Here is a 22515-nt window from a genome sequence, read left to right on the forward strand (position 1 = left end):
TCATCCACTATAAGAATCTTAGGTAGTGTGTCTGAATTCCAAGCTCAGTTTAGTCAAACACCTGGTCAATTCACAAAACTAAATGAATCAATTCAGTTGCTTAATCAGCTAAATCATGTGGCTAATGAAGTCAAAGAGAGCCCCCAAAGGATAATACATCCTCATAGAAACATGACACTTTGAAAAAACAGTCTGGACACACAGAAAGGGTGCCATTTTCTCTTCCCGATGATGTCTGGTTAGATTCCCTTTTTTCAGATATTTCCCCTTCTTTGCATCATTTCACTTGCTTTTTGTAGTCATGGTTTACAGATTTTCCTCTGATATGAAACTTCCTTTGAATACTTGATATGACTTGAAACCTCTGGTTAAAACTACTCAGAAACTTAACACGGCATGTAGGCTGATAATGGCCTTTCCACTGTGGCTCTTCAGGAATGAGGTGGGGTTGAGGGTTGCTCACAGCCACGTAGGGGAGGAACAGCCATTCCTTCTTGCCACTCTGTTTTCGCTGATCACTTTCATTTCCTCAGTGAAATGGAACCTGCAAAGTCCTTGAACTACTTCCTCAAACAAGCAGCCTATTTTCTATTGTTTTTCAATGCCAGGTCAGGTTCGGTCTGGCTCACATGGGTGAACTAAAAGTCTAGAACATCCCAGAGTTGGGGACCAGGTCCTGTTGTTTGCAGTCATACAGACCCAGCCAGTGTTGACCTCAGGATTCCAACCTCAAAACTCAGCTAATTGGGAATTTAATAGATGGCCAGTAGTTTTCTTACAAAAAATGAGGAGAGTGTTTAAGAAACTGATCCCGAGACACTAAGACAAGAGAATCAGAGTGTGAAGTATAACATGTGAGGTCTATTTTTGTATTGCTGGACATCTGCTTGGTGGTTTCATATTATTTTCACGTGTCATTTTGGGCTTTCCTCCAAGAGGTAATAATAAAATTAATTAAAGACCCTTCCAAATAAAACTGTCCCCAACGTGTCTGTGTGCCACGGCCATTTTAGTATTTAAAAGTGAAACCATGGTCATCTCTTCTATAATGTGGAGCCTGAAAAGACTATGAAATACCAGTGGTTTTAAGGAGATAAGATGAACAGAAAGTAAAATCACATTCAACTGGGAAAGCAAACATATTCAAAAAAGGAGAAGGGAACAAGTCGTGAGAAAGAGGGACTCAGAAGTGTTCAGGGATGGTGAATTACTTAGGACAAATACGTGCAGGCCCAGGCAGGGAGATGAGCCTTTGAAAAGTCTGATTCAAGAGCTGAAAAATTGGCCGCTTTCCAGAGAGCAACAGAATGATAATATGAAATCGATTTAATGAGTAGAGATTAAAGGAGTTAATTATAAAGAACTTGAGTAAATAATTATTACGATGCAAGATGGGACTCTCTCAAGATTTGATAGCTCAAAAGCCCTTTGAAGATTGGGTGATTCAAGCGTAGCACACAGGTGCGAACAGAATGCCCACAACAGGAAATGACGTGTTTACCAAGACAAAACCCATGATGGGATTAAATTACATCCAATTGAGCTGAATGTCAAGGAAACCTTTTTTTCCCACCCTGTCCTAAATTTAATAAACAGATCAAGTAGATAATGTATTTAGTCTTTGGTGGCGGCAGGAGGGAAGATAGCGGAATATTTGTTGCCAAGGAGATTTAAAATTAGACAGGTGGAGGGTAGGAATAAATATTTCCTGGATTAGACTAAAAGAACATACAGTTTCCCCTTGTCATGTCCATTTCCCTAACTGTGATTCCACCCCCGATACGCCAGGGTATGTGGACATTATTTACTGTTACAGATGTGTCCGTGTTTTATAGTTTTAATTCCTGGTTTGTGTAATTCATTGCTTTCTCTTCTAGATCCAGTGGTCTGCTATGGAGACTGCACTAGCCTTTTCCAGTGTGATCTGTGGGAGGCTGCCACTGCCTTGGACTGCTTATTTTACCTCCCCAGAGCCCTCTTTCAAGCTTCATTGGAAATAGTAACAGCAGCCCTAACTTTACTATTGTGATGCATTTTCTTTATTGAGTACAAATGTGTTGTTTCTGGGACAGTGCCTCGTAGGTTATAGGCACTTACTAAAACTTTTCTGAATGAATGAAAGGCCAAAAATGAATTTCTCTTTCCGTGTGTTAATGTACTTTGTGCCAGGCAACATTAGTATAAAAATCTGTTGTTTTTCTCTTGCTTTTTCTTTTTAATGCAGGGAAAGTTATTCCTAGTTGACCCTACCTCTCATAAATCTCTGACCTCTATTTTCTTCCTGGTGGTACATCTGCCACCCTTACCTATAGATTGTTTCTTTTCATTTCTAGAAGATCTACCTAGTTCCCTGAGACAACCCAACACTGTTATTTCACAAGGGCATTGAGCACAATGAGACTGAAAACTTGGAATCCTTTTATTACTCTTTGCATCTATTCTTATACAGTTTTTCCCTGTTTTTATAAACTTCAAGTAGCCCTGGAAATTTTTCTCGTGTGTGTAGAAATTTACATAACTACAAATAACTATTTTGGATATATTTAATGATTTTCACTTATACCCATTATATTATTTATGGGACTTTATGGTATGTAGCAAAAATACATACTTTGAAAAGAAATGTATTTTTTCTGCAGTTGAAGCTGTGAGGTCAACAATTTTCATCTCAAATTCTTAGGTTTATTACAGAGAAATCTGTACGTGAGAAAAAGGCAAACATCCTGGCTCATTTCTCAAGTAGCCATAAGGATTCAGTACAGATACCTTTCAAATTTTCCCTGGAAAGACCCTCAGAACTGGACACTGAGGAGGGCAATGCCTACTATCTAATTCACTGATATTTGTTATAGTCAAAATAGGCACAAATACTGAAAATAAATTTGGTAGAGTATGTAATGGCTTTCATATTAAATGCACCTTCCGGTGACTACTGATATTTTCACCTCAATGACTTACTAAAAAAGTCTTTTGGAAGTTTTTATGTTAAGCACCACTGAGTTGTTTTGTTTTGTTTTGTTTTGAACTTTATTTATTTATGTTGAGAGAGAGGGGCGGAGGCAGAGAGAGAGAGGTGGAGAGAGAGAATCCCAAGTAGGCTCCGTGCTGTCAGTGCAGAACCCAACGCGGGGCTTGAACTCACGAACCATGAGATCATGACTTGCGCCGAAATCAAGAGTCAGATGATTAACCAAATGATCCACCCAGGTGCCCCAGATTTTTGTTTTTGTAATGAACTGCATATGATGTTTGTGGACATTTCTATAAAGATGTTAATATCAGGTCCTTTGGTCAGAAATGTAATCTGCCACAACAATCTTCTTTTAGTGGGAAAACCAAATACGACTGGCATAATTTTGACTTTTCCAGGAGTGCAGCCCATTAGAAATGAGACAAGGATGACTGTGTGTACATCAACCAACACACTCATTACAGTATGGGTTTGTATGTTCACACACCGAATGCAGTGAAATCATCTCCAATCACTACAGATGGCACCTTGCATGTTGATTTTGTTTCCAGTCAGGGGTACAGGAGGCATCCTTGATGTAAGGAATTCATCCCTTCTGTTTGGATTGTTCTCTAACAGAACCCTCAATCCTGCAGCCCGGACTTCTCTGCAAGTTACATGGCCCCTGAACTGACCACTTTGGCTTGAACCTCTGTCAGAAGGAAGGGGAGAGATGAACTAGTTTAGCAATAACTACCGGCTTCAGCTTTCATGCTTCCCCCCAGTTCTTTTTTTTTTTTTTTTTACTGTTACATTTGTCCAAATAGCATTTGGATCATCTTTGGATCTCTACATTCCTAGAACAGCAATGCAGCAAAGCCAGGTGTCTTACATGCTTTCTCCAGCCCTGTCCTTTATCCTGGCCGGTAAATATCAAAACAGGTCAAAACCATGGCCCATGGGATTGCCTCTGCAACCCCCTCCAGACATGTTTTCCCAGGAGTCCTGTTATACAGGTTGAATTAGTTTATGGAGAACAATCCATGAACACTTTACTGTGGAAACATAGTATTATATAAAGCTTAATATTAAACATTATGAAAAAAATACATATTTACAGAAGAAACTACAAAATACAACTATGTACAATAATATCTGTTACCTTTAAATTACATAAATTCTTTAAAATTCTCCAGATTAATAAATTATACATAGTGACAACAGAAATAGCTGGCACCTCTGTAGGGCATGAAGCAAATTTTTTAAAAAATCACACAGTGCATAGTTTTTATCCAAGAGATCTTCAGATACATTCTCAATGCCTTGAATAGCCCGTGTCTGAAAGGAAGGACATTGTAATTAGAGATGCAGCAGGGTGTATCATAGTTGTTTGTTCCATTTATGAAGATTGCAAATGAATGAGGCTGACAGAAATGACTAACGTTCAATATGGTTTAAAGTGAGACCATCCCTGGAGGGGTCAGCTCATCCCATCCTCCATGGATGGGCATGGACTCCCCTAGTCCATCCTCTCTGATTTTACAGATGTAAAGTAACTAACTTTACATCTAGTAAAGTAACTAACTCAGGGTTACACAGCTTGGCAATACCAGTTAGTTCCAGAGCTAGGACCTGAATTCTACTTTCAGACTCCTGAAGCTAACTATACCACAGCTAGCTCTTTCGGGAGCACCCAAGATAACTCTTGAAAAAGACTCTCAAGCAAGTCATAATAAGACAAAGGAAGTTCCAAGATCCCCCAGAGCTCCCTCCATCCCAGAGCTTCTTAAAGAATGTGACATGCAAAAACCTTAATTTACTATACAGATACATTAGGGGGTGATTATTTATAATACAAGAGTATTATCTGACTGACAAAGGACTCCTTTAAATAGCAGCTCTCTCATGTTTTTGTGCTTCACAGATTATTAACTATTTAACATAGTGGCTAGGTGGGTGGGTACAAGGGGTGCAGAGAACTTACGAAAATTGAGGATCAGTTAGAAATGGAGATAAAATAAGTGAAATAATGCTTAAAGAATGATCTGATTTGGGGCGCCTGGGTGGCTCAGTTGGTTGAGCGCCAACTTCAGCTCAGGTCACGATCTTGCGGTCTGTGAGTTCGAGCCCCGCATCGGGCCCCTGTGCTGACAGCTCAGAGCCCGGAGCCTGTTTCAGATTCTGTGTCTCCCTCTCTCTGACCCTCCCCCATTCATGCTCTGTCTCTCTCTGTCTCAAAAATAAATAAACGTTAAAAAAAAAAAATTAAAAAAAAAAAAAAAAGAATGATCTGATTTATAGATGGACATGGGTCCATGTGGCAAGGAACTGAGACCTATACCAACAGCCGTGTGAGTGCACCATCTTGAAATGGATCCTCCAGCCCCAGCTGAGTCTTCAGATGACTGCAGCCCCTGGCCACCAGCTTGACTACAGCATCAAGAATGACCCTGGGCCAAAACCACCCAGCTAAGCTCCTCCCAAATTCGTGATCTACAGAAACTGTTAGATAATAAATGTTGAATTAAACTGCTAAATTTTAGGGTAATTTGTTAGGCAGTAATAGATAACTAATACAGTGTAACTTCAAATTAGCCTCTGTGATACATTAGGTCTAAATGATATCAAGTCATTAGTGTCTGACCTAAGCAGTGCCTTATAAAGTTTATATATTCTTTCACTAAAATTTTTGTTTAAAAAATCGTTACATGCTTATTCTAGAAAATGTACATGAAACAGAAGAAAAATTGTATTTTATTGCTATGAGAAATTTGTCTACTATTGTGGTATATTTCTTACCAGTCTTTTCTCCCCCACTTCCCATGTGTTGTTTTTGTTTGTTTTGCATTCTGCTTTTCTTTTTTAACTCAATATATTTATAATAATATCCATGTTATTATAATAACCTCCAAGATATCATTTTTAATGACTGCATTGTATTCTATTAAGTGCACCATGGTGTACTTAGTTCTCCATTGTAAAATATTTGGGTTTTTTTTTTTTCACTTAAACTTTTAGCTATAAAAATTGTCATGCATAAGACTTTTTCAGTACTAGGTGACAAGACGAGAACATATTAAGGACTTTGACACATATGGCCAAATTCTTCTTCAAAGGGACTTTTGATCTGAACCCTCAGTTGTGATTTCAAAGCATCTTCCCCAGCAAAGAGCCTTACTGCTTGGAAAAGAAATGTTAAGCAGAATCCTTAAGAGAGGGCATCCTAGGCCAGATAGGAAGAGATACCCCATGCAGTTGGTGCTCAGTGATGGGAGTCTCCTCCCCACTCTGCCTCTCCTCCCTGTTGCTACTCGCTAAGGGTCTTTGGGTGGAAGGAGAAAGGGCTGGTGCACTTTGGAAGAGCTTTTGGTTATTAATGGTGTCCAGAGGCATCATATCTTGATAGGTGAACTTGTAAGTTAATGAAGTAAGGTCCTACCTCTGTGATACTCGGGATTCACATTTTCGTAGATTGGAAACAAGGGGTTTTCTTGTTCACTCCGTAGCTTCCTTGCTCTGAGGACATCTCTTATGCACTGATGTAGGTATAAGTACTGACACTATGAAAAAGTAGAAAATGTGTCAGAGGAAGGCAAGTTCTGAAGCAAAAGAAAGACAAGAGACTCTCATAAAGCATCGTGAGTGATGGGATTCTATATGGTTAGCAAAAATTTCTTGATCATTTCACTAATAGTCTCTAGTGCATAGAAGAGTGACTGCTTTCTATTAGCACTAAAAAGAGAATAATGGTAATGAGGAGAGACGGTGGTGTTTATTCATTCTCTTTTTATGTGCATGCATATTTATAGAGTATATTCTATGAGTGCCTGGGATTATGTCTGGCACATAGTTGGTCCTCTACAAATATTAAATAGTTGACTGAATGCTAAACACTGTGCTCTGCATTTTATATAAATTACTTCATTTGATTATTTTGACAACCTCATGAAGTAGATATAAGCATCCATAAGAAAGGAGACTCAGAGAAGTTAAGTAACTTCTTACACGGCCAAGAAATGGGACTTCAGAATTTGATCCTAGGGCTCATATTCATGTTCTTTTCACTATAGCAGTTTTCTTAAGTGACTTCTAATTTCATTGTATTATTTTTTTTCAAATCTTTATTTATTTTGGGAGAGCACAAGTGAGGGAGGGGCAGAGAGAGGGGGACAGAGGACCTGAAGCTGTCTCTGTGCTGACCGGCTGACAGCAGTGAGCCTGATGTGGGGCTTGAACTCATGAGCCATGAGATCATGACCTGAGCTGAAGTCGGGTGCTCAACTGACTGAGCCACCCGGGCACCCCTAATTTCATTGTATTATTCAATGAGAAAATCACTTCACTGTATACTCTTTTGTTCTCTTTCTTTAGGGAGGACAGTGAGAAAAAGAAGGTAGGTGTATACAATAGACCCCACTGGACCATCAGTGCTTTGATGGCAAGGTCAGGGTCTTATCTATCTCGGTTCTCTCAGCATCTCAGTCTGGCACAAGGAAGAATCTTGAAGATGTTGGCTGATGACAGAGAACTTCAAAGGTTTACACGGTGAGAACAGACTCACCTCTGTCAACTCTCTGGTAACTACTTTTGAAATAGAAACAAAGATAGAAGAGTCAGTCAGTGTTTTGGTGACCCTAAAGACATACAAAACCTCCACTGAACACACAGGCTTAGACACAGGCAGCTAAACATGTGCATTGGGCTTCCTTCCTCACTACCTACAGAACTGTCTAGCAAGGAAATGTCCGTGTAACCTCCATGCTTGGCCTTGGGCTCCCTTAATGACATAGCAACTCCTCAGAGGGAGAGGACGCTGGAATGCTCAGAAACCCTATTTACTTGTTATGAGTATTTTATGCCATGTTGATCTTGAAAATTTGAGGAGGGAGCTGTCCTGAAAATCATTGTTAGTATAGGCAGTTTCTTTTTGCCATCATTAAGACAATCTACCAAACTGATATTTCCTGTTTCTTCCCAACCAAACCATGATTCATACTTTCAATTGTACTGGGATATTAAATTACTTTGGGACCTTAAATTCAGCTGTGAATGAATTCTATTACATCTATGGTATGCCTTACTAATAAATTCTTCAACAATGACCCACTATGGGCTTTGAAACCAGTTAATATTCATTAATTTGCCTTGCCTTAAATATAAATTCTTTTCCCAATGGAATGTCCTTTTGAAAATGATTACCACTAAAACCTTCAGACTGTTAATGTGCTTCCCACTTTATTCTTAATGGAAAAATACAGTTTAATATATGAACCTTGGATCTTAAAAGATAATTTTTGGCTCTGCCTAGCTAACTTATGAAGCCTCAGTTCCATTCAATTTCACCAATAGTTGTAGTACTAGATAGTATTTATAGAATAATAGCCTTCCACGGTCCCTGAGTTCGCAGTTTAGCAGAAGGGCAGATATGTGAACAAATACCTATAAGGTTATAAATGTGAGATAGAATTGTGTGTAACACTTCACACATAAGAAGAAACCCTCAGGTTCACTTTTGGGGGAGAGAAGTATCAACCTAAGGGAAAGGTAAAAATTTGAGCAAATAAGTAGGACCTTCCAAGTGTCATAAATAATATGACAGTGCACATATGTATTCTGGAAGCTGTGAGCAGTCTAGGGTAGCTAAAATGTAGGGTGCATGGGTCATGGGAAACCCCAAGGACAATCCCCCAAATGGGCACTGAAATGCTTATTCCTACAACATCCCACTATTTCCTCCTTAGGGGAAGCAGATGAGTTTAACAGACTGTGCCTATCACCTATCGTTCTTTAACAAGTTATTGCTTCATCTGAGTGTCTTTCTGGGAGTCAGGCTGCAAATTTCCCCAGGCTAAAGAAGAAGGGACACATCTGAAAATCTCCTGTTTGATTCCTCTTTGTTTAGAAATCCTTGCTCTTTGATCTATTTATTAAAATCTGTGAAGACCTGCAATCCCTTTGTATCCCAAATAAGGTGAAATAAAATTAAAGTTGCCTATCCCCAAGAACCCAGAAAAGTAATAAAAGGGGTCTGAAAGCCTTTCCTTCTTTGCTTCCCTTGGCTCATCTGTGGTTCACACCCCTCTGCACTCACTCCTGGTACTGAGTGGGCCATACCAGTGCCGAGGCCGGGGCTTCTGAGACTAGAAAAAGCCCACTGTGGGCAAGGAGTTAAAACAAGACAGATATTATCTGAATATTGTTTGGGATTTCATCTGACAGTGGGAAGAAAAGGAGAGAGAGAGAAAATTTCTCTTACTATAATGTTTATTTCATTATAATCAAAAGAATCAGAGTTGATTCTGACCCAGGAAGGGAAGCCTTCCTGAATTTTGGCAGACCCTAAAACAATGGGTTATGCTGTGGTATGAAACAGGAGAAGTAAGTAGAGCCCAGTTATGAAGAGGCCTGTAGACAAGGACAAATGCACTTCATTTGAAAGCAGTGGAGAGCTTGCCAAGGTTTTTATGCAGGAGCTGACATAGCTAGCAAAAGTACTGTGTTGGTGGCAGTGGTGACAAAGAGCTGTTAGGGCAGAGGCTGGTGGTAGGAGATAACACTAGGAGGTTACCAAGAGAGCTGATAAATGGCTGAGCAAGGACAGTGGCAGCTGGGTGGGAGACTAGAAGGAAGAGAAGGATGTTAGGTGCTACTGACAGGACTCCGTGACTGCTTGAATGTGAGAACTGTGGAAAAGAAGTCAGAATCCTAGCTTGGGCAAACAGGTGGAAGGCAAGATGGATAGCAACACTGTCACCCGAAACTGAAATGAGCAAGAGGGGGAGAAGCGCTTTCTTTGCTTGTTTAAAGACAAATAATGAGTTCAGTTTTGAGTTTTTAAATTTGAGATGACTGTAAAGCTTCCTGGTGGAACTGTATGGTAGGCAGGTACTTAGGTCATTGCTGGAAAAGGAGAATGAGACTTGAAAACACAAGCTCGTACATGGTTCTTCAAGCCATGGGACATCACAAAGAATGAAGATCGAGAGAAGGAAGAGCAACACCTTGAGGACAGAACTGTGGGGAATCCAACCACTGAAAGGGCAAGCTAAGGAACAAGAGCTATAGAATCCTCAGAAGTTAGGAGGAGAAGGAGGAGGGAAGAGGGGAAAGAAGGAGTTATGTCCAAGAAGGAGGAAGAGTTATGGCACATGGGCTTACTCTGCCCCGGAAGTCTGCCAGTGATATTTACAATAGGAGCGGTTGCTCTTTGCCACAGTGCATCTCCAGAGTTTGGGGCAGGAGTATGCAAGTGACACATGACCCAAGAAGCCTCTGACAATAATTAAGGAGCCTGAACACACTCTCTCTCTCTCTCTCTCTCTCTCTCTCTCACACACACACACACACACACGCCTCAAGACTACTTACAATGTAGTAAGCAGTCTTAATCCCCAGATTATAAATTAAATATGGGTTGAGTTTGTAGAAATGACAATAAATAATGAAACACTGATCCTGACTTTTTAGCAACATAGTTGTAGGATATCAGTTCATTCATTTAGCAGGCAAAAAAAGAAAAAATTGCATTTTGAGAGAAGGAAAACGAATTCCTACAGTCTTTGGAACTGGTAGTCTTATGGAGAAAGATGAAGTGTGGTATAATTCTGAAAGCCTTAATGAAATAACAGAGCTAGACAGGTATGTTCAGGTTGCCAACAGTTGCTAAAACTGTTTAAGTGAAAGGCTCATGGGAAATGTTATAATGGATGGTCATTGTCAATTTCATCAAGAGTCTCCAGACGGGAAGGGTGTCCTGATGCGATGCAACAGGCAGTACTTGGTGCCACCTGTAAAGCATTGGGGTGGTAAAAAGAAACCTGAATTTAATGGAACCTCTAGATCCAATGACCTGCTGACAAAAATTACAGGGAAGAGAGGAATATATTACCAGCATGAAAAAGCAGTCAAATCCAGAATGTGGGAAAAATCTGTGAACAAATTAAGCTGGTGTCTTTAACAAATAAATGGCTTGGAAAACAAGGGAGGGTAATTATAGATTTAAAAGAAATTTAAAAGAGACTTCCACCAAAGGCAGTATGTGGACTCTGTTTGGATTCTTATGCAAACTAAGTGTGGAAAGTAATTTTTGAGATAATTAGGGATATTTGAACACTAACTGGATGTTAGATGATATTAAGGGATTATGGTTAAAATTGTTAGGTGTGATAATTGTATTCTGGTCACAATTTTAAAAACAGTCCTTATCTGTAAAGTATCTGCATATACTTTATTTAAGGATGAAATCATGTGATAAGTAGGATTTCCTTTAAAAATAAGGTTATGGGGTGGGAGATAGTGTATGCGGGATGTAGATGAAAAAAGAGCATAGAATGCTGATAATTGTAGAAGCTGGAGTTCACGTGCATGGAAATTCACTATGCTATTTTCCCTAGATATATGAATTTTAAAAATTCCACAATAAAATATTAAAAATATAGTGTAATAATTGTTACAATGAAAGTACTCCCAGCCCAGGACAGTGGTGGTGACAGAGGGTCCCGGGTGTGGCCACTGCCTATGGGAAGCAAGGATGCTAGTATTTTTCCAAATGTGTTACAGCATGAGAGATCTGCAGGATATTAATATGTGCTGCACAAGAAAAGAATCCAGCCATCAAGGTGGTTGGGAATAGTGGGTTCAACAAAACTCAAGGGGAGCCTTTGCTGCAGGATGTTCCTGTTTTGTGGAACACGGCCGCCTCCATAGTTTTCCTGTATACTATAACTGCAAGAGGGGCATGTAGGGCTTTGTATCTTTCCAACAATGGGAATATATATATATATATGTGTGTGTGTGTGTGGGTATATATATATATATATATATATATATATATAGAGAGAGAGAGAGAGAGAGAGGGAGAGGGAGAGAGAGAGAGAGAGGATTTTGCAGAGCTGCTTGGGAAACACAAGGGTAAGAGAACTTGAGTCTTGTAAGGCAATGATGCAGGGGGGATAACAAGCTTGGTCTGTGTGTGAGCACAGATCTGACCCTGAGGCTGTGGGGCTAAGGGCCTGGGACTCTCTTGAATGGGTTTGAGTCCCAGCTTGGCCACTTCATAGCTGTGCAAAGCCCTCTAGCCTCTGAATCTCATTCTAGCCTGGAAATGGGAAATGATACTTCTCGTGTCTGTTTTTTTTGTGAAAATTTAATGAGGTAAAATGTTCAAAAATGCCCTACAAATGTCAAAGGACAGCACAAATGGAAGCATTTATCCTTTGCAATCAATGTGCATGCAGTCCTTTGGGGTCTTTAGAGGTGGGCTGGGGTGGGCTGGAGGAGAGAAGAGACTGTAGTCTGTTTTTTTCTTAATGGAAGTTCTGGTACTCACTAGCCAGCCTATCTGAAAATAACCTTCAAGACTGGCCTGGCCTTTCCCCCATGTACACCCACGTACAATGCATTGATTTAAAACAGTGCTTCCCATCCACCTACAGAAGATGGGCAACCGGTGCAGTAGAGAAAAGGACACACATCAGCCTCAAGGTCACTGAAATACGTTTACAATGACGAGTCTGACAGAACACCTATATTCAGTTCTCTTTCTCTTCCTAATGAGTCACAGTCATTTGCCCTTGTCAGATTAAAGCCTTGGACATTTTGGGGGAGAGAGGCAGGGAAGGTGATCTGTGTCCTTCGGCCTGTAACTCTTACCTCCGTCTGGACCATGTGAACCCTGTGGAGTCTTAGGTCGTGCACCGCTCCATAAATGTCCACAGAGTCTTTGGAGTCTAATTGCTGGAGGATTCTGTCCAATGCGATAAAGGTTCCAGTCCTACCCACACCGGCACTAGGAGAGAGAGTGAAGGAAGACTGAGCCTTTTTTCTTAAATTAGCCTTTCGGGACTGCATCCCCAGAGACTCTAGGCCCATCTTTCTTTTCCCTTCCAGGCTATGAGAGAATATGGGAATCCTTCTTTCCCTCTTTTCTCTTTTTCCTTCCTTCTTCTACCTCCCCCGCCCCACTAGGGATAAGTGCTTCTCTACACTTAGTGTGCGTTTCCATGGATGTTTTATACTTTTCCTGCATACATGTAAAACCATGAACCATATACTCATTTTTTTGTGTTCCAAAAATTGACCAAAATGGTAACATGTTTTATGTATCCTTCTGCCAACTTTCTTTTTACTCAGTATTATGTTCTGACATTTACCCATGTTGTTACATGCAGACCCACTTTCTTTTTTTTTTTTAATTTGATTCTTGTTTATTTAAGTTTTTATTTATTTATTATTTTTGAGAGAGAGAGAGAGAGAAAGAGAGAACCAGCGGGGGAGGAGCAGAGCGAGAGGGAGACAGAGGATCTGAAGCAGGCTCTGCACTGACAGCAGAGAACCGGACGCAGGGCTCTAGCTCACAAACTGTGAGATCATGACCTGAGCTGAAATCAAGAGTCAGACTCTTGACTGACTGAGCCACCTAGGCACCCCAAGATCCACTTTCTTTTAACTACTCCACAGAGTTCATAAACCACTGCCAATCTATCCCCTGCTAATCTATTCCCTACTGACAGGCAATGAGATCATTTTTAGTTATTCTCCTTTAAACATTGTGTTGCAGTGAGCCTCCTTGTGCACATGCATGGGGACTTCTCTAGGGTTGATATCTAGAAGCAGAACTGATGGGTCATTGGGAAGCTAGAATCCCTGGCTTCAGTAGGGATTGCTGAATTGCTTCCCAAAGTGACTGTGTAACTGGAAGTTTCTGATGCACAGATTTGTAATATAAAGAATAACAGTTCTCAAGTGGTCCCGGCAGAAATGCCAGCCATTCTTCAGAAAGCAGGAAGCTCCTGAGTGCTTCACATTCCCATTAAAAGCATCAGGGTTCCAATGACATATAAAAGCCAGGCTCCTAGGGTGCTGGGCTAACTGCGAGGAAACGAGGGCATCTGACATTTCTCTTACTGTAGCAATTCCCTGCTCTTTATTTCTTAGTGCCATTTGGTCAGGGCTATCAAAGTGTTGCTGCAAACATTAATTAGCTAAGCATCAGGCTCCCCAGAGATGAAGAGTGAGGCATTGCTTGTTAGGCTGGTTATATGGGTATGCAGTCCAAAGCAAAGAGAAGTCAAGACAGAACAGAGATTTAAGAGCAAAATTGGGTGCTCCAGATGGCAAGTGCTACTTGACCTGCAGGGAGGTCTGGAGCAGGGATCTGGAAGGGTGCTCAGGGTTTGTACAAGTGGAGCAGAGAGATTTGGCCATTCCAAAGAGTAAGGATGGCAAGAGGCGAGAATAGGCAGGTTTGTGAAGAGCGTGGGAGGGAGGTTTCCAGGAATTTGGGTTGGGAAGTGAGACGGACCCACTTATGGAGGGTCTGGAAGTCACATAGGGACTTTGCATTTTGTACAGAAGCAAAAAGATCAAGAGGGAGAGAGAAAGGGATGGAGAGTGAGGGTGAGAGACAGGTGGAAGGTGAAGAAAGGGAGAAAGAAGACAGGAGAGAGCACAATAATGTGCTCTCAGCCTGCGCAGGCCGGTTGGCTCAGACGGACGTTCCACTCCCCGTCGGTACCTGCAGTGCACCACGGTGGGCCCGGCACCGGGGCTTCTGCTGATGTAATCCCTGACGGTTCTCACGAACTGGATCAGGGACTGGGTGGTTTCTGGGACCCCGTGGTCTGGCCACACTGTGTAGTGAAAGTGGCGGATGAGTCTGTGTGCATCGAGCTGTTCCTCCTGGAAGGCAGAGAAGATGATAAGAGGAAGGACCCCCCCGACCACCACCAAAAAAAAAAAAAAAAAAAAAGAGGAAGGACCCAAGGCAAACATACAAGTCTGACATCTGATGCCACTCAGCAACTCCCATGAGCTGAAACTATGGGGGAGGAAGCGGCAAAAAGGGGATTCATGGGTGTCCTGTGTCTTTCCAATAGGGGCTGTTAGGTTAAGTCAAACAGACAAACATACGCTGCATATCCTAAATTCCCGGATGGTCCACTCAGGCAGCACAGACTCTGAGAGCATCTGCAGGATGAGGTCCCCATAGTAGAGGGAATCCTGGTCTGCTGGCCAGTAATGGTCACACTTTACCTAGAGGAAGACAGAAATATGTGAGTCTGGGAACGTGACTCCTCTATGAACCTGGATGTTTCCTCCTCAAAACATCTTCCTGAGCTGGAATCTACGGTCAGCTGCTAGAGCGTCTGACCATCTGCTCTCCATCAGTGTGCTCAGGGCCAGTGCTCAAACCAGGCTGCAGTTGCGAAGGAAGGAGAGACTTGGAGGGAGCTCTCCTTGGAGACTATCCAAGGAGCGAAGCCCCGACTTTGGGTTCATGTACCTTTCAGGCACACTGTTCCAAGGCTTGAGCTTTCTGTTGATTTCCTTTGCATTTCAATTCCACTGGCCCATAACCCACATATTACAATAGTTCTTTCTCAAGAAAGTTCTAGGTGGGCAGAGGAAGCCAATGTCTTCTTGGCCCTGTTTTGTTTCTATTTTGATATCACTGTCCTCACCCAGACCAAATGCCATGTGCCAAGTGATATTTGAAAATTCAGAACATTTAGCTAAGCTCCAATTTACATGTAGGAAGACAGGAGGGAGAATTATGAACCCATATTTATTGATCACAGATACTGGGTATTTTATATGCAATCTCTTTTTTCATCCTCAAAATAACCACATAAAATAGAGGCTTATAAATGCATTACAAGATTTGCTTAATTTGTCCAGATAACTATTTTATTTTATTTTTAAAGCTTATTTATTTTTGATGGGGGTGGGGGGGTAGGGGCAGAGGGAGAGGGAGAGAGAGAGAAAGAGAGAGAGAGAGGGAGAGAGGGAGAGAGAGAGAGAGGGAGAGAGAGAGACTTTCAAGCAGGCTCCACACTGTCAGCTCAGAACCTAATACATGGCCCCAACGCACAAACTGTGAGATCATGACCCGAGCCAAAACCAAGAGTTGGACACTTAACTGACTGATCCACCCAGGCGCCCTAGATAACTATTTTACTTTGTGTCTGCAGCCTAAAGTTTACTTCTTCTTTCCTAAAAGTAGGGGCAGAGCCAGTGATTCTGGCAAGGTATACACTGAAGGGTGGAACAGACAAGGAGCCACCTAATATTTCTGTGTCATGGGCACTTCTGATGATCCCAGTCTTCAAATGGAAACACCTTTGCCTGAAACTTCAGACCCAGAATCAGAAGTGGGTATCACCCAGGTAAGCCTCTTGTAACTGAGTGGCTGAATTCACTAACAATGCTCTCACATGATCCCTCCTTTGCTTTTATGGAGTTTAACTCTCGGAGGTGGGGTAGAATTCCATCCTGGGGGCGGTAAGCGAAGTTCGGAAGTCAGGGAGACTGTTTACTCACCCTGCCCTTCTCCACACACTGGGTCACCATGACGATGTTGTGAACATTCTGTTCCCACGCCATTTTCCAGAAGTCATCCTTGGTGCCAGGAAGAGGTCCCTGAGTAGCAATGTATTCTCTTCTGAAGTTGTTGCCCTGTGATGAATTTACAACATGGAGAGTCAGGAACAATGGGCCTCCTCAGGACTGTAAACAGAGGGTTATCTCTGCAGACTACATGATATATAGGTCTTTGCCAGATCCCTGACTTGAGAAAAAGATACTAACACAAGTGTCAAGGCTTGGGAACAGGAAGGACAAAGGCCGGAACACTGAACTATTGTTAGGAGACTGCTTCCCATTTATCAGGCTGGGTCTATTCTAAGAGGCAATGGAGGACTCAGGCAATAACCTAGACTGTGTGTGTGTGTGTGTGTGTGTGTGTGTGTGTTTGTGTGTGTGTGTGTGTGTGTGTGTGTGTGTAGGAAGGGACTGTCTGAGGGACTGACTTGGATCAGGCTCTTCCCCTATTCAATGTAGGGGAGCTTTAGACATTTTGGATAGTTGACACGAGCGCTGGTTGGAGACATCGTACAAGGGAAAGTTAGGGGAAGGGAAACCACTGTTTATCGAGCATCTACCATATACCGTGGGGCAGGACTTCCACAGATCTTACTTAATCTTCACCACAACTCTATGAGCTAGGATATTTTCGTCCACTTATTCTGCACTCCAGGAAGACAGAATTACTTGCAGCTCCTAGCTGAAGTTCCTTCTCTCCTTGCCTCTCCTCGGGGCCCCTGCACTGTGTCACCTCTGCCACCCCCACGCCCGCCCACCCAAACACTGCCTCTCGGCTGGCTAGTCCTTATTTAGCCTCCATGTTTCAGCATGTTGCCTGCTCTGCTGAGCCTTCCTTTATCTTCAGCTCTGCGGGCTGGTGGTCTCCTCCCAGAAGCTCCCCTGGCCACCCCTAGCTTCTTGCTCCCCAGAGACCAGCAGCCCGGTGATGACCTGGGGAGCTTGTGAGAAATGCAGAATCCCAGGTCCTACCCAGCGCTGCCAATTCAGAGTCTGCATTTTAACAAGATCCCACATGCTGTGGATGTATGTTGATGGGGGAGAAGACTTCTCTAGCCTGCTTCCCATGGCATCGCCTTGTCATTTCCTGATGTCCCGACTCTTCTCTGATGGTCAGGATTCCACCTGACCTTATCCCTGTACATAGCTCAGCATCTGACTTATAGTTACTACTTAACTGTATAGTGTTTATTGAGTGAATGAATAATTATTTGAGGTAAATATTATTTTCCTCATTTTTTGGGAAAGAAAATGAGGCCCCAAGAGGTGACATAACTTGCCCGAGGTCACAGAGTCAGCAAGGGGCAGAGATGAAATTCAAATGTGAAACTGTCTGACCTTAAAGTCTTTTCCACTGTAGTGTGCTGTGGGAAGTTGGCAGGATGCTGGTCAGAATTTGAGCCCAATAGTCTGACACAACTTTTGAGTTCTGTCTTTGGTTTTCAAAAATCCAAATAACATTGAGTCAGCTCCCCTAGCTGGGCAGCCTGAGCCATGGAGCTTCCTTGGGGAGCTCTAATCTTTGCTGAGAGCTGCAGAGAGAGGTCTAGCCTTGACAATGCCTCCTGAGCTCATTATCATCTTGTGTGACTATAGCCATTGTGAAAAATGGGCTCTAGCAGTGATGGAATTGCACCCCCTGTGTTTTATGTGCTTCCAGACCTGGGAACAGTGTGGGAGCATGTGGGAGGAAAGGTATCTGCAATGTAGCCACCCATCAAAGCTTCATCCCAGGCACTATGGCTTAATGGTTCACTTACAGGGATGTAGCTGGCATTGATGTAGTCTGAGCACGGGTCATCATCTACATTGGACAGCTTCACTCGAGAGGCATCATCTGGAAGGAAGTTGATTGAGAGTCACTGGATCTTAGGATGATTTTTTTCTACTGTTTGATGGAAGGCTTGGTATTTGATGTGCATTAGCTCTGACCTCCAAAACACCCAGAGGGAGGTATTCTCATCTCCATTTGCAGTTGAGGGTCAGACAGGGTGACTGATTTGCCAAGTTGCTCAGGCGGCCCATAAACACACAAACAAGCCAAATGCTCTTTGAGGCCCCCTCTGCTCTTTCCTTCATAACACTATACCTTTCCCCGATGGAGTGGCCGGCTCCCTTTCACAGCCGGAATAAATACAGTCCAGAACAACTATTTTCTACTGCCTCACCTGCTAGGGTCAGGATAATAAAAAATATATAATAACTCCTAACTTAGGACTTGAAGGAAACCCACACTGGCCTTTGCTGTTAACCCCATTACTGCTCCCAGGCTTCCAAGGAGGTGCAGTAGGACCACGTGGTGACATGTCAACAGCATGAGAAGTGTCATAGCGGGTTGCAAGCTGGTTGTTACCCACTGAAGGGAAGTGCAATAACATACAAGTCATTCCTTTTTAAAGGCATTCAGAGCCTCAGATCTTCCATATTCAGCTATACCATATTTCTTTAGCCCCATTTTATTCCTAGAAAAGAGAAGAAATGGCTAGAGGAAGACAGCTGGACACATTTCAACACAAAACTCACAGGGCAATATATTGTTGTATCGATTTTTCCCTCTGTTCTCCGGCAAGAGTGCAATGTCACATGATTGGTTTCGACCCACGTCTTTCAAGTCCTAGTAAGTCAAAAAGAAGTTTGCAGGTGGAGAATATGAAATAAGAGAAGGCAAATCATATAGTCCTCGAGATACATAATGATCTAACAACACGTTCCAGTAGTTGCTGTTTACGGAATGGCTCTGATCCCCAAAGCAGAGGAGCTGTTCTCACCTCCACTCTACAGATGAGGCTCAGACTGGATAACTAACCTGCCCCAGGCCACACAGGTGGCAAAGCCGGGAACCGAATCCACAGCCTGGGCACTTTTCACCAAACCACATTGTCTCCCAGTCCAGCAAAATGCCAGGTTAAATAATAGACAGAATTAGGTTTACATCTGAGATTTGTTAATTCTTTCTTAACGTCTTGTCCAAGTAGCACTTTGCTTGCTGTGCTGTTCTGGAGATCAGACTGGCCTCTGGGACCCAGTGGTGCATCAGCAGGGAATGGATTCGGGCATAAAAGAGCGGTCAGCTGAGATCCTACGGGTCAGCTCCAGAGCCTGATCAGCCTGTGACTCCACGGGAGACTCCACGTGGAGGGGAGGAGGGAAGGGAAAGGGAAAGGAGGGAGGCTGGAAGGGAAATTCTAAGGACTGGGATTGCTAAAGCATCACGGAGCCAAGTTGTACCTCGTATTCCTTGGATAGAAGGTAGTTGGAATCAGCTTGCAGCTTCATGAAGTGCCCTTCGAACTGATTTATTATTATTGGGCTATAGTTAAAAATAGAAAAAAAAAAAAAAAAGAAAATTACTGACATAAAGGGAAACTGCCATACCCAATCTGGGTTGTATTTCAAAAGCAGATAATATAGTAATTAATGAGTTCTCTCTCTTACCAAGACGTTTTCCGGTTACTGTGAAGGACGCCAAAAGAAGAAAGACCTCGTTAGCAAATCTCACATAAAACAATCAACTCATCTTTCAATACATTATGTGAAGGAAAATGTGGCGCTCACCCTTTCTGGCCCAGGTTCAAGTGGACAGATAATGGTCGATCCCGGCGAATGCTCAGGCGGGCAGAGGGCCTTTCTCGACCAAGGCTGAAACATAAGGGAGAGGGTTTATATTCTGATTATGAAACTTGATTCAAACAAAATTTTCCATTTATGGTGAGGCTGTGCATGTCTGTGCAAATATGGATTTTTCAGTATTCATGTAGATTTACACTCAGCCAACGTCTCTTTGAGGGGAGGAAGAACATAAAGAAGAAATAGATTTTTCCCACTCAGAAACGGATCTCTGCAATAGCTGAAGATTTGTCTTCTGGTTTTTGGCTACAGGTCATAATCACTTCCCACACTCTCAATAAAACTTTCCTTAAAAAAAAAAACCCAGTAAACCTTAGATGCAAGACATGACTGCAAGAGGGAAGACAATGTGCCAAATAAAACAAATTCCCTAAGAGGAGGGGGTGTGGCTTTGGGGCCACCTGCTATTTGGTTCTTTTTGGTCCCTTCTTAAATTAGCATGGCAAATATGACCACGACATGGTGATGTCAACCATACTTTTCAGCATATTTCAGAAAAGCACTTGGGTGGGCAATTCACAGACATCTCTATCTTCAGGAGCAAAAGGAGTTATTTCACATTCAAATGAAGAAGCTACAGATGGCCCCTCAGTCATTTGGCTGGGGCAAAATTCATCAATGGTCGAGGAGGGGCTGAATAAAACGAGTCACTGTTGGAGGGTTTGACTTGTTTTTCTCCAGAAACAAAGATGATTTAGCCTGGAGAAAGGAAATTCTTTTCCCTTCTTACTTCTCAGGCTAACGGGCATTTTCAAAGGCACCTTTAAAGTTGGGAGCCCAATCACCATAGGATACTTTGTACTCACCTAGCTTTCTGTCTGCAGATGAATAAGGCAACAATGGCCACCAGCATGCCAATTAAGAACAGACCGGCACTCACACCTTCAATAACTCCAAATAAAGGCTCTACAATAATCCAGAAGGAAATAACAAACCCAGGTAGGAAAATTAGTGCTAAAGAACCAGGAAGCCAGCTACTGAAATCCTGTCTCCCTAGGGACATTATTACGGAAGAATTCAAACGATGGCCACACTGGAGTATTTACTAGATCACGGAGGAGTGTGCAGCCGGGAAGGTGAAACACTGGCTCCTACACTGGAATGGCAGGTCAGTCCTTACATGTTTGAAGTTCATGGTGTTCAGCTTATAAAGGAATTTTGGACTCATTTGTGCTTGTTATGGAAAGGCCAGCAGTTTGCCACCAAGATAAAAATGTTATTTCAGGGGCGCCTGGGTGGCTCGGTCAGTGAAGCGTCCAACTCTTGACTTCAGCTCAGGTCACCATCTCACAGTTCGTGGGTTCGAGTCCTGCGTCAGGCTCTGCTCTGGCATGAGGAGCCTGCTTGGGATTCTCTCCCTCCCTCTCTCTCTCTCTCTGCCCTTCCTGTGCACTCTTCTCTCTCAAAAACAAACTTTAAAATAAAATAAATTAAAAAAATAAAAGTTTAAAAATCCTATTTCATTCATATGAAACAAGTAATGAGTAGCACTGGGGACTTTTGCAAATCCAGTGAATTACTGAGAGCTATTTTAATGAAATCTTATTTTTATTATCTGGTATGATACTACCTCTGGGAGTTTATGAATAGGTAAGAGTAGACTATTTTTAAAACAGCTTTATTGAAATACAATTCACATACTATGCAATTCACCAATTTATTTAAAAAAATTTTTTTAGTGTTTATCTTATCTTTGAGACAGAGAGACAGAGCATGAGTGGGGGAGGGGCAGAGAGAGAGGGAAACACAGAATCTGAAGCAAGCTCCAGGCTCTGAACTGTCGGCACAGGGCCCGATGTGGGGCTCGAACTCATCAACCGCGAGATCACGACCTGAGCCAAAGTCAGACTCTCAACCGACTGAGCCACCCAGGCGCCCCGCAATTCACCAATTTAAATTGTGTAATTCAATGCTTTTTGGTACAGTCATGGAGTCTGACAAACATCCAACACCACATTCAATTTTCTAACATTTTTGTCACCCCTCAAAAGAAACCCCATACCTCTTAGCAGTCACTCTCCATCCTTCCCCAGCTCCTGTCAACCAAAACTCTACTTTGTCATCGTAGATTTGCCTATTCTGGACATTTCGTATAAACTGAAACATAAATAGGTGGTCTTTTGTCATTGGTTTCTTTTACTCAGCATAATGTTTTCAAAGTTCATCTGTGTTGTAGTGTGGGGTCAATGTTTCATTCCTTTTCATAGGTGGATAATATTGCATGGAATATATAACATATTGTTTAGCCATTCATCCACTGATGGACACTTGGGTTACCACTATTTGGGGGTTATTATAAATAATGCTGCTTCGAACATCCGTGTACAAGTTTTTGTGTGTGCGTATGTTTTCATTTCTCTTGGGTACATAATTAGGAGTGGAGTTGCTGGTTTGGGTAGATGGTAACTCTAGGTTTAACATTTTGAGGAACTGCAGAAATGTTTTCCAGAGCAGCCAAACCATTTTATATTCTCACGAGCAATGTAGGAGGGTTCCAATTTCTCCATATCCTCGCTAACACTTGTCAGTGTCTTTTGATCACAGCCATTCCAGGGGGT

At 42.3% G+C, this 22515-nt stretch overlaps 1 protein-coding gene across 3 annotated transcripts in view; it reads right to left on the minus strand.

Moving 5' to 3' along the window:
• Positions 1 to 3262: 3262 nt before the first annotated feature.
• Positions 3263 to 22515, minus strand: part of PTPRB (protein tyrosine phosphatase receptor type B) — a 114168-nt gene continuing 94915 nt past the window's right edge. For 2 of the 3 annotated variants that reach the window (XM_007082247.3, XM_042992751.1), the window contains 12 exons: positions 20764 to 20863; positions 19886 to 19969; positions 19766 to 19783; positions 19559 to 19640; positions 18854 to 18944; positions 18091 to 18167; positions 16271 to 16405; positions 14861 to 14983; positions 14466 to 14629; positions 12602 to 12737; positions 6390 to 6510; positions 4182 to 4288 (listed from right to left, as the gene is read on the minus strand). In XM_007082247.3, coding sequence (XP_007082309.2) covers positions 4266 to 4288; positions 6390 to 6510; positions 12602 to 12737; positions 14466 to 14629; positions 14861 to 14983; positions 16271 to 16405; positions 18091 to 18167; positions 18854 to 18944; positions 19559 to 19640; positions 19766 to 19783; positions 19886 to 19969; positions 20764 to 20863 — 1154 coding nt within the window. In that variant the 3' untranslated portion in view covers positions 4182 to 4265. Of the gene's footprint in view, positions 3663 to 4112; positions 4289 to 6389; positions 6511 to 12601; positions 12738 to 14465; positions 14630 to 14860; positions 14984 to 16270; positions 16406 to 18090; positions 18168 to 18853; positions 18945 to 19558; positions 19641 to 19765; positions 19784 to 19885; positions 19970 to 20763; positions 20864 to 22515 lie in introns of those variants that run through there. The other variant, XM_007082248.3, reaches the window with a different exon arrangement.

This window comes from Panthera tigris, chromosome B4 (assembly GCF_018350195.1).
Source record: "Panthera tigris isolate Pti1 chromosome B4, P.tigris_Pti1_mat1.1, whole genome shotgun sequence".
Lineage (NCBI taxonomy): Eukaryota > Metazoa > Chordata > Mammalia > Carnivora > Felidae > Panthera > Panthera tigris.